General features: G+C 44.1%; 1 protein-coding gene across 7 annotated transcripts in view; it reads left to right on the top strand.

Annotated features, from left to right (window-relative positions):
- Positions 1-12,025, top strand: part of CALD1 (caldesmon 1) — a 190,384-nt gene extending 178,359 nt beyond the window's left edge. For 2 of the 7 annotated variants that reach the window (XM_081879741.1, XM_081879743.1), the window contains 5 exons: positions 658-798; positions 6,075-6,118; positions 6,217-6,295; positions 7,772-7,909; positions 11,804-12,020. In XM_081879741.1, the coding sequence (XP_081735867.1) occupies positions 658-798; positions 6,075-6,118; positions 6,217-6,295; positions 7,772-7,909; positions 11,804-11,944 (543 nt within the window). In that variant the 3' untranslated portion in view covers positions 11,945-12,020. Of the gene's footprint in view, positions 1-657; positions 799-6,074; positions 6,119-6,216; positions 6,296-7,771; positions 7,910-11,803 lie in introns of all 7 variants that reach the window. The other 5 variants (XM_081879747.1, XM_081879746.1, XM_081879745.1 and 2 more) reach the window with 4 other exon arrangements.
- Positions 12,026-12,209: the final 184 nt, after the last annotated feature.

The following is a 12,209-nucleotide window of genomic DNA, read 5'->3' as shown; positions in this document are numbered from 1 at the left end:
ATAACATCAATAGCTGAATCCTACTGTGACCTGATTGGATCATTGCCAAAACAAGATGATACCTGATTGGCTCTCTAAACACTCATGCTCATTGGCTACATTCAAATGAAGGAAAGCTGCTGCATATCAACCTAAGCAAGTTGTGCTTCCTTTTTTTCTGGTTATTTGGATATAAACTTTGATAGAATACTGATAACTGAACAAACTTTGTTGCTTTACATTCTTCATTAAATTGTCTTTCCATTGATATATAGATGTATGCTATTACTCCATGGTATTGCGCCACACTCTAGCGGTGGCTTTGCTGAAGCAGCTGTGTTAATTGCTGTCCTGAATTTGAGTTACAGATAGGTAGCCGTGTTGGTCTGCCATGGTCAAAACAAAATAAAAAAATTCCTTCCAGTAGCACCTTAAAGACCAACTGAGTTAGTTCTAGGTATGAGCTTTCGTGTGCATGCACGAAAATATCTGAAGAAGTGTGCATGCACACGAAAGCTCATACCTAGAACTAACTCAGTTGGTCTTTAAGGTGCTACTGGAAGGAATTTTTTTATTTTGTTTTGTCCTGAATTTGTGTGTGTGTGTGTGTGAGAGAGAGACGTAAACATGAAAATGAGCTACAAGCTACTCATTCACTACATATTGTGAGTTTGGTAGGAAGAGAAGAGGCGGCTGAAGGAAGAAATTGAGAGGAGAAGGGCGGAAGCTGCCGAGAAACGCCAAAAGATGCCCGAGGAAGCCCAGAGCGAAGACAAGAAGCCGTTCAAATGTTTCACCCCAAAAGGTTCCTCTCTCAAGGTAAGGCTTTCTTGGGTCCATGTGGAGGGTTAATTGCAGGTCAAGAAGGAATTTCAGCTGGCTCCTAGTGTCCGTACCGTTTTAATCCAGGTTTGATGAAATGTATCCCCTATTTCATTTGCGAAGTAGGTGTGGAAATAATGCCTTTTCCTCTTCCTTGGTTCTGCTGATAGCATCTAAAAATTCTGATTGCTGTACAAAAATTCAAAGCAACAGTACAGGCCTTGCCTATTGGCTCACTCCAACATGACGGTCAGATCATACTTAAAGCACTTTCAACACATTTAAAGCACATAGCTTCCTTCTGCCACATCCTGGGCAGAAGGAAGTTTGCTCCTCACAGGCCTATATGATTGCCAGCACCTTTAACAAGCTACAGTTCCTGCAATTCTTTGAAGGAAGCAAGATGCTTTAAATGTTCGCTGAATCTGCTTTGAAGACAGGTGCACCGACTCCTGAAGGCAGAGGGGTCTTCGGCCCCCTCAAGATCTTCTGGCAGGGTGCCGAGCCTCTTTGATGTTCAGGGGGCCAAGGAGGCTGAGCACAACAGAGGAAGCCACGTCACACTGGGCTCCCCACTCAGCCACTCCCAACGAAGCGACGCCATGCGCTCTCCCAACACCCTCCCCCTCTAATCTTGGGCGCAAGACAGCGCCTCTGTTTAACGGTATGGTTTGGCTGCAGCCCACCTCCCTTATTTAGTTTTTGGAGGGAGTGTCCAGGCCACATTCAAATAAACACTTTTGCTCTATAACTGTGCAAAGTCTTTACTGCTAACGGTCCTGTCTTGAGCTCGACCCTCTGGGAATAAGGTTACCAACTTTTTGTTTGTCTGTTTTGGTGCTCTGTGCTTTGTGACCAAAAAGATACGAAGTATTCTCCCACCACCACCACCACCAACAGCGGCAGCATGTGGGGTGTTATGTACTAAGCTTGGATCCTAGAACAATAGGCAGGTAGGATCCTAGAATGCAACAACTGATTGGCCTGTGAGAGCAGCCCAATCAGGCTCCAGGAGGGAAGCAGAATCAGCCAATCGGACGGGACCCATTGTGTAAATAATGTATATAAAGCCAGAGGGGTTTTTTTTGGGGGGGGGGGATTCATTCACTGTTTTATGAGCTGCAGTAAAGAGCATGAAATCACTACGCGACTCCGACTATATTTCATGGATGTAGCAATGAGAAGAAGTAAAGTTTTGCTTGCCGAATTTGCTACCCTGTTGAAGAGTTTGGATTTGATATCCCGCTTTATCACTACCCGAAGGAGTCTCAAAGCAGCCAACATTCTCCTTTCCCTTCCTCCCCCACAACAAACACTCTGTGAGGTGAGTGGGGCTGAGAGACTTCAGAGAAGTGTGACTGGCCCAAGGTCACCCAGCAGCTGCATGTGGAGGAGCAGGGAAGCAAACCCGGTTCCCCAGATTACGAGTCTACCACTCTTAACCACTACACCACACTGGCTCTTAGGTCAGTTACGGCTCAGTGCCAACTGGGCAGCTGCTTGTGGCAGCGCCACCTACAAGGCAATCGTAAGAGATCATAGCTCAGTGGCAAAGCACATGCTTTTCATGCAGAAGGTCTCAGTCCCTGCTATCTCCAGTTTCTCAAGCTTAGAAGCAGCAGTGGACAGCAGGGTTGGGCTATGCCACTCACCTGACCTTATGCCAGCTGAGTTGCTACTGCATACTAGGATGGAGATGGCAAGGTGGGGGCTGTGCAAACGGGCTGGCAGAGCCAAACCAGCGCTCCTGCTGGCACGTTTGCACTGCACCTACTGCATGCCTGTCTTGCCCTTCATCCCAGTATGCAGCAGCCACTCAGCCAGAAGGCGGTCAGGGGCGTGATGCTCCATGTCATCTGCTGCTGCTTTAGAAGATCTGATAGCAGATGTTCGGTGGGATTCTGTGTGCAAGACCCTGCAGAGCTGTTTTAATTGAAATGGACAATGCTCATCTAGATGGGCTCTCTTAAGTACTGTTTGCAGATTCCGACAAATTTGGAAAAGAGATATCACCCTTCCTTGACCGGTTCTCTTCATTCCCAGCTTAATCTACATCTGGAGTTGACTTTGGGCTTCCTCAAAAAAATAAAAAATAGGAAGCTGTAGAGTAGGTTTTACTGTTACTGTTGTTCTTTTTCATTGCTTATGCTTCCCAGAGGAAGATTCTTATGTGCTGCCTTGTGAATCCTGGCATGTGTGTGTGTTGCTTGCACTCACAACAGAGATCTGTCTCTGCTGCGCAGAACCATTAACAGGAACAAGAGTTTCGCCGCTGATTTTAAAAGGATAGTGTATTAAACTCTATAGTTTTAGATTGAACAGGATGTAAAATTCAGACTGAGAGAGAAAGAAACAGGCTGGGTTTGGAATTCGGATTTAGAGAGATCATAACACCTTCTGCTTTTGATGTCTTGTTTTACATATTGCTGCTTGTTTTTACAGATCTCTCCTGCTTTCTGTCTTGTTTTACAGATCTATTTTGTAATTCTGTTTACCGTATGTGCCCATAACATTTCTAAGTTGTGAGCATGTTGGTGTTGTGCAGTGACATCTGTTTTCCTGTAAATAATCTTGTGCTCAGCTTGATCAACTCCTTCAAATACGTTTTCTTTCTCCCATTTTTTGTAGGCCAGGGGCAGTCAATGTAGTTCCCTCCAGAGGTTGTCAGACTCCCAACTCCCATCAGACCCACCCAACATGCTCCATGTTTTTTGGGGGGGAGGTGAGGGGTTCTAGTCCAGCAACATCTGGAGGGCACCAGGTTGGTGACCCCAGTGTGCAAGCCTGCAAATTACAAAGCAATCTTTAATTTGTTTGTTTGTTCATCCCATTTATCAGCCAACTGTTAAAAAACTACAAGCAACAATAAATATAATACAAACCACACAAGCCAAACAGCACAAAACACCAACAGCAGGTAGAGATACAAACCAATTTTAAAAGTTATGTAAAAAACGCAGCATCACAATGATCCTGGGCAGATAAAACAGTGTTTCCCTGAAGCCAAAAACATGGGGTGCTGCAACTAAAAAGGCCCTGTCATGGGTTACTGACACCCATCATACTTCTTAAAGCAAGAGCCCTGGAGGAAAACCTTAGCAGTCATGCAGGTTCGTATGGACAGAAGCCTTACAATCTCTTGACTAAAAATTTTAGTGTGCTCAACATGGGGCTCAAACTCACAACCCTGAGATTAAGAGTCACATGCTCTACCGAATGAGCTATTGCTAAAACCTAACCTATTGTACAAAGGTAGAGATTCAAACCTGCTGCTCTGTCCATACTTGGCTCTGCTTCCTCCACCTGCATGTGGCCCCCTAGAAAGTTCCTCACTAGGAAATACGGCCCTTGGGGAGGAAAAGGGCTCCCATGCCGTGCTTGACCTGTGACCTTCCAGCAGCTTCAGCCAGCGTAGCAAATGATTTGCAACAGCGAGAGTTGTCATTCAGCTACATCTGGAGATGGATCACAGGTTACCCACCTCTGGAGTAGAGATAGATTTACTCCATTGGCTTCCAGTCCATTTTATCTTTTGCATGTATTCACTCACAAGTCTGTTCTGTCTTGTTTCCGCCTTAAGCTATGATTATTATTTTTAAATGCACGAAAACGTGCATTTAGCTGATTATTTTAAATGCATTTTCTCTCAGAAAGTGTTTTCTCTCAAATTGCACATTTAAAAACTTGGTGTGTGTGCGTGTTTGTGGCAAAATATGGGACATCCAGAGAGTAAAAGAATCGGATGGATTGCTAAATTCCAGTCTGCAAATTAATCTGGGATGTGCAGTCAGGTCCGTCCATGCTGGAATTATTGAATTCTTCAAGGATTCCTATAAACTGGGTGGTCTGACAGAAAAGCATACTGCCATGTTTATCATTCTCCAAGCAGGTATCTCTTAGTGATTCTCAATTAAAGAAAAACATGAATATATAGGCACAGAGGAGGGCAAATAATACCAGCCAGACAAGAAGAGCAAAGTGGCTGGCATTTCAGATGTGATCGATTTCCTCACATGAAGTTCCCATAGAGATATAGCTGTAGATACAAAAAGCACTGAGAGTGTGCAGATTGTTACGTTCTGATTGCATATGCAAATGTTTCTCTGCACTCAGCCATGGCTTTCTAGCGCATACATGTGGATTAAAAACAAGTACCTATATGTGGTTGTTAGACATGTGGCTTGTATGTTTCCCCCATTATGTTGAAATACTATTATCCTTGTTGGAGATACATGATTTTTGAAACAACCCTGAGAGGGGTTGAAAGAAGGAGAAAATTGAGGGATTTGTAGGGGAACTGTACCCTTCTCTCTGTGTTACGTTGCCATCTTGTGGCGGTGAAAAGCACAACTGCGTTTGTGGCCATCTGCAACACCAAACTTCCAATCTGAGCAACAGTTCAGGTGCTCCAATTCTGCAGTCAGACAAGGGACGTGGGTGGTGCTGTGGGTTAAACCACAGAGCCTAGGACTTGCTGATCAGAAGGTCGGCGGTTTGAATCCCCACGACAGAGTGAGCTCCCGTTGCTCGGTCCCTGCTCCTGCCAACCTAGCAGTTCGAAAGCACGTCAAAGTGCAAGTATATAAATAGGTACCGCTCTGGGGGGAAGGTAAACGGCGTTTCCGTGTGCTGCTCTGGTTCGCCAGAAGCGGCTTAGTCATGCTGGCCACATGACCCGAAAGCTGTACACCGGCTCCCTCAGCCAATAAAGCGAGATGAGCGCTGCAACCCCAGAGTCGGCCACGACTGGACCTAATGGTCAGGGGTTCCTTTACCTTTATAGCCTTCTCTCTGTGTTACGTTGCCATCTTGTGGCAGTGAAAAGCACACTGCGTTTGGGGCCATCTGCAACCCCAAACTTCCAATCTGAGCAACAGTTCAGGTGCTCCGATTCTGCAGTCTGACATTATCATGCAAGCGAATTATCTGGCGTGCAATTACTCCTTGCACGCTGGATTATTCAACACGAAGATCCCAGATATCTCCTTTTAAATGTGCTTGTGGGAGGGAGTTACTGGGTTTGTTTGGGTTTGTTTTATTGCTCTACAATTATATGATTCTAAGAGACTCTCATGCTTACAGAACTGCAAAATCCACAGAAGGCCCTAACTAGCCATGAGTTCCTTCCCCTCCATGGTCACCTCATCTTGTTGTGGTGGTGTTGTGTGTTGTGCTACTGTTTTATTTAGTGCATCTTTTTCTCTTTTCACCAGGCTCTGTTGCCTTAGCAAACCTTGAATTTTATTTTACTTGACTCTTTTCTTCTTTTCTAGATAGAAGAACGTGCAGAGTTCTTGAACAAATCCGCCCAAAAGAGGTAAAAGACCCTTGCTGTAGCAACAAGAGCATTGTAAAAATTTGGTGCCCAGCAATAGGGAATAACATTTTTTCCATTTGTTTAATTTTTTTACATAGTGGAATGAAACCTACCCACACAACTCCAGTCGTCTCCAAGATAGACAGCAGGTTGGAGCAGTACACTAGTGCAATTGAGGTGAGCTTATTGCAGCTTCAGGGTGTATTGGGTTCTTCTGGTTGGCTGCTGGCAAGGCCCAGAAAATGTACTTGGGGCTCCAGGCCCAGGCAAGAGTAAACTTGGATGTAACACAAAACCATGGTTTGCTTAATGAAATTGGTTAAACATCTGAACCAAACTCTGCCTACAAACCTGTGTTTAGTGTCAATAAACCCAAAACAGAAATCTCAGCCTGAAGCTGGTTTGTAAAGAACAGCTTGTACTAACCACAGTGTGATGTAGAATCTGAATCTACAGAGTATTGAAAGCCACAGTTGGGGCCAAGCTCACAACCATGGTTTGCCTATTGTTTGTTTGGAAGAGCAAACCACGGTGTGGGTTCTTAACTATGGTTAGCACAATCCATGGTTTTATGTACTGTCTGAACCCAGCCACTCCCTCCCAGTCCCTTTTGTTGAAATCTTGGTTCTTCTCCGAGTGCTTGCATACTGTAACTTGAAGCTGGAAAGGAAGAACCGAAAGCATCCTTAGAGGGAGAATCTTTGCAGGTGCAGATTATTTTTGAATTGAAGCGGTGACTGCAAAGGAAGGATCAGAAGCATGCTTAGGACATGCTCTCGGTTCTCCCTTTGCAGCCTCAGCATGTGAATTTGAATTGCATGGTGTCTCATGATTGGCAGCTGGGCACTCCCATACACCTGACCCTATGGCTGGGTACAGTTCCCTCCCTCTGCATCCCCACCTCCAGTCACTCAGCAAGCAACTGCACAGCTTTCCCTGACATAAATGGTACAGAAAAACAGAAGTGGGGGTTGTCCACATACTGATGCCACTTTGCTCCAGATCCCTGGATGACCACTCAAGAGTAGATTTAATTTTTCTCTCGCCAGCAGCATTCACAGCAAAGTGCTCCCCTGCCCCCAACATGGCTGTGGTGCTTAGGGAAAACCCCTCCCTCCACTGGTGCACCATAGATCCCTCTGCAAATGGAATTAAATAATAATAATGATAATGATAATAATAATTTTTTTAAATTTATATCCTGCCCTTCCTAGCTGAAGCCGGGCTCAGAGCGGCTAACAACAATAAAAGTAACACAGCATTCTAAAACCAATTCATTATAAAACCAATTCAAAATCAAATCAATGGCAACCATTCGGCTAGAGTTCTGTGAGGGTTACCAAAGGAGGGGGTCAGGCTGTGCCTTGGCCAAAGGCCTGGTGGAACAGCTCTGTCTTGCAGGCCCTGCAGAAAGATGTCAAGTCCCCCAGGGCCCTAGTCTTTTGTGGCAGAGCGTTCCACCAGATCGGGGCCACAGCCGAAAAAGCCCTGGCTCTGGTTGAGGCCAGCCTAACCTCCCTGTGGCCTGGGACCTCCAAGATGTTTTTGTTTGAAGACCGTAAGGTCCTACATACCAGGAAAAATCATAGCTGCTCACTATGCAATGGAAGAACGTCTGATTTGGCCTGGAGACTGACTGGCTGCTTCCTGCAGGGCACCAAAGCTGCAAAGGCCGCCAAGCCAGCAGCCTCTGACCTCCCAGTTCCTGCCGAGGGAGTCCGAAACATCAAAAGCATGTGGGAAAAAGGCAACGTGTTCTCGTCACCTTCTGGCACGGGGACGCCCAATAAGGTAAGTGTCCCCCCTTCGATGTCACGCACACATTTAAGCGCCTCTGCTCTGATTCCAGATAGCGGTCAAGGCAAGGGAGGAAAGGATGCTTAGGTCCACTTGTCGCAGGGCTTGGGGTAGTGGAAACCTTAACCGGTCCATGTCTATTAGGCATTGCTGATGGATGGAGAATCACAAGTGGGAAGAGGGGTGTTGCGTTCAGATCCTGCTTGCAGAATTACCAGGGGCACCTGGTTGTTGACCACCGTAAAAACAGGATGCAATACGATACGATAATCTTTACTGTCATTGTCCCATACATAACAATGAAATTGAAAAATCTACATAAAACATTCAAAACCCAACAAGCCTGCTATCCCAGCTATCCCAACCTGGTTAGCCCCCTAAAAACTCTGATACCCCATTTTTAAATACAATATACTCCCATAGAAACTCCTTACACTGCGTTTAAAACCAAAATTGCATTTGGGTAGAAACTGTTTCTCAGGCGGCTAGTCCTGGCCTTTATAACCCTGTACCTTCTTCCAGAAGGCAGAAGCTGAAAGAGATCATTTCCGGGGTGCGCACTATCTCTGCAGCTTTCTTATGGCACCTGGAAGCATAGATTTGATCCAAGGTGGGAAGAGTGCACCCAATTATTCTCTCTGCAGTCTTTACAACCCTGGACAGCATTGTTTTACCCCTGACCGTGCAGCTCCCAAACCACACACACAGAGACCATAAGTTAATACACCCGCAACAGTACAATGGTAAAATGCCATCAACAGGTCCTTTGAGAGATTGTTTTTCTGGAGGATGTTGGACTAGATGGGCCACTGGCCTAATTCAGCAGGACTATCCTTATGATCTTAACCTGCACTTTGCATCTAAATGGCAATGGGGGCTCTCCATTGCATAGCGCTCCTAGACTACAGCATCTGTTCTAAGTTTTGAGGTCACATCACTTCAAAGCCCACCACTTCCGTGAAGTTGCCAAACACAGGCTTGAGATACGATTTATTATATTTCGACGCTGCTCTTCACTGGAAGGAGTCCCAAAGTGGCTTACAAACAAGACGTAACATCACAGAACATCACAAACGCGGCATAACTCATGTAGAATAATTAACGAATCATCAGTAGAACAAGTGCAATCTATAAAAACTCTTTAACAAGGCTGCAACTAAGAAATAAGCTAAACACTGCAATTAAAGCAAAGATCATGTTACTAGCAAATTGGCAAAGCGTTTGTAATCTATAAAACAATATTAACATTAATAAATTAATTGTTGTTGTTTAGTCGTTTCTGCCTCTTCATGACCCCATGGACCAGAGCACGCCAGGCACTCCTGTCTTCCACTGCCTCCTGCAGTTTGGTCAAACTCATGTTTGTAGCTTCGAGAACACTGTCCAACCATCTCTTCCTCTGCCGTCCCCTTCTCCTTGTGCACTCCATCTTTCACAACATCAGGGTCTTTTCCAGGGAGTCTTCTCTTCTCATGAGGTGGCCAAAGTATTGGAGCCTCAGCTTCACAATCTGTCCTTCCAGTGAGCACTCAGGGCTGATTTCCTTAAGAAGGGTAGGTTTGATCTTCTTGCAGTCCATGGGACTCTCAAGAGTCTCCTCCAGCACCAGAATTAACAAAATAGCACAATTAACAAAATAGCACCAGCTATTTTGGTTGGGGAGAATGGCGGCGATTAAAATGAGCTTACTACCTAAATTACTCTTCCTATTCCAGAATATACCGATAATTAGAGGAACCTCAATATTCAAAGAATGGCAGAGATTACTTTCTAAATTCATTTGGCAGGGAAAGAGACCAAGAATTAGATTTAAATTGCTGACAGACCAAAGAGATAGGGGTGGTCTTGCGGTTCCAAATTTGAGGTTATATTACGAAGCAGCATGTCTTTGTTGGGTAAAAGACTGGATTGTCATCAAAAACAAAAATTTGCTAGATCTAGAGGGGTTTAATCTAAGATTCGGTTGGCATGCCTATTTATGGCGAGATAAAGGAAGGGTTCATAAAGGTTTTTCTAATCACATTCTCAGAGGGTCACTGCTGGAAGTGTGGGAAAGGAATAAAAAATTGTTGGAGCAGAAAACGCCCTGGTGGTTATCACCAATAGACATTTTAACAATTAAAAAATTAAACATCGAGGGGGAAAGATGGACATATGAAGATTTACTAACCAAAACAGAATCCGGGTGGAGGATTAGACCTTATGAAGAAATAAAAAGCAAGCTGACTGGCTGGATTCAATACCATCAAATTAATTCAATGTGGAGAGAAGATAATAAGATCGGAATAAATGACAAGAAATCTAGATTTCAGATTGAAATAATAGAAAGTAAAACAAAATTATTATCAAAAATGTACAACCAGTTGCTTGAGTGGGACACCAAGGACGAAGAAGTAAAGGAAGTGATGGTGAAGTGGGCGGTAGACCTAGGGTATAACATAGAGTTTGACAAATGGAAGGCATTGTGGTGTAAAGATATGAATTTCTCAGCATGCACGACACTAAAGGAAAACATGTATAAGATGATGTACAGGTGGTACATAACGCCAGTAAAACTACATAAAATGTATAGGGCGATTTCATCCATATGTGGTGGGCGTGCGAGATTCTCAAAAAATTTTGGGAATCCATCTATAATGAATTAAAAAAAATTCTTAAATATACGTTTGTTAAAAAAACCCGAAGCCTTCTTGCTGGGGATAATTGGTAAGGATATCAAAGAAGAAGATAGAACCTTTTTTCAATATGCAACGGTGGCCGCCAGAACCCTCATAGCACAGTACTGGAAAACACCAAAAATCCCAACACTAAAGGAGTGGCAACTTAAACTATCCGATTATTTGGAGTTGGCTAAATTGACACAGAAAATAAGAAATCAAAGAAGTGCAAAATTTAACAATGAATGGAATAAATTTAGGATATATATGGAAATAGAGACAAGGGGAAAAATCAAAATGTTGATCAGAAACACATATGTACTTACAGAAATCACAGTAGGCATGAGATAACGCTTACTACGTAAAAAGTTTTATTAAGGAATAGACACAGCAGATAGATAAACAAGGCAATATTTTCCGAAATCGAGATAAAGGGAAGTCGATCAATGTTTATTTAAAGTTGTATGTATTTTGTGTTTTTCTCTTTTTTTCTCTTTTTCTTTTCTTTTCTTTTCTTCTCTTTTTCTGTTTTTTCTTTTTCATTTTGTCTTTTGTACGTTTGTGAAAAGTCATATTATGAGTTTAACAAATCAGTGCAGCATTCATAATCTATAGAACAATATAATAACAATAATAACAACAACAATAATAACAATAATTATTTATACCCCGCCCACCTGGCTGGGTTTCCCCAGCCACTCTGGGCAGCTTCCAACAAAATATTAAAATACAATAATCCGTCAAACATTAAAAGCTTCCCTAAACAGGGCTGCCTTCAGATGTCTTCTAAAAGTCTGGTAGTTGTTTTAACAAAATATTAACAAAATAGAAGCAAAAAAACAACAACTAAGCACTGTTCAGTTCATACACAAACTCTCCACACTCCCATTCCTCATAATCTTTCACTCTGTTCAGCTCATTAGAATAAGCATACACTTTATCCCCGTGGCAGCAACTCCCCTGTGAAGTGAAACCAAACACCCCTGATGGCAAGCAGGACTCTCTCTCAGCTCGCTGTTCTTCCTCTGGAAACTGTTCCCTTATCCAGGCTCCTAGGGTTGGAGGGTGGGGCAAGGCAGGTGGAGAAAGCCATTACCTGCTGGCCAACTCAGTGTCTCTCTCCCCTCACTTTGGTTTCACTCCTAAATCCTCCCCCCCCCCCCCCGCGCGCCTTTTATAATTCATCCTCGCATGCAACCTGTAATCACATTGGGAAATGAATCTTCTCCAGGAAACAGCTGGACTAAAGGTCGGCGTCTCCAGTCGCATCAACGAATGGTTGACCAAGACCCCAGAAAACAGCAAATCGCCTGCTCCCAAACCATCGGTGAGTGCTTGCCCTTCTATTTACAGTAGCTTCGTTCATTGGTAATCAGACAGCTCCAGTTTAACACAGCAAGGTGAAATGCCAGTAACTTCCTGCAGAAGCGAATCCAGAAGAGGACAAATTCTGCACACAATGGGAACAAGAACAAACTCTGGTACTATTTCTGGGATGCGGGTGGCGCTGTGGGTTAAACTACAGAGCCTAGGGCTTGCCGATCAGAAGGTTGGCAGTTTGAATCCCCGTGACGGGGTGAGCTCCCGTTGCTCGGTCCCTGCTCCTGCCAACCTAGCAGTTTGAAAGCAGGAAGTGC

The sequence above is a fragment of the Podarcis erhardii genome (genome assembly GCF_964252035.2).
Source record: "Podarcis erhardii genome assembly, chromosome: 10".
Taxonomy (NCBI): domain Eukaryota; kingdom Metazoa; phylum Chordata; class Lepidosauria; order Squamata; family Lacertidae; genus Podarcis; species Podarcis erhardii.
The sequence above is the reverse complement of the archived record's forward strand: the minus strand, read 5'-3'. Positions and strand labels throughout refer to the sequence as shown.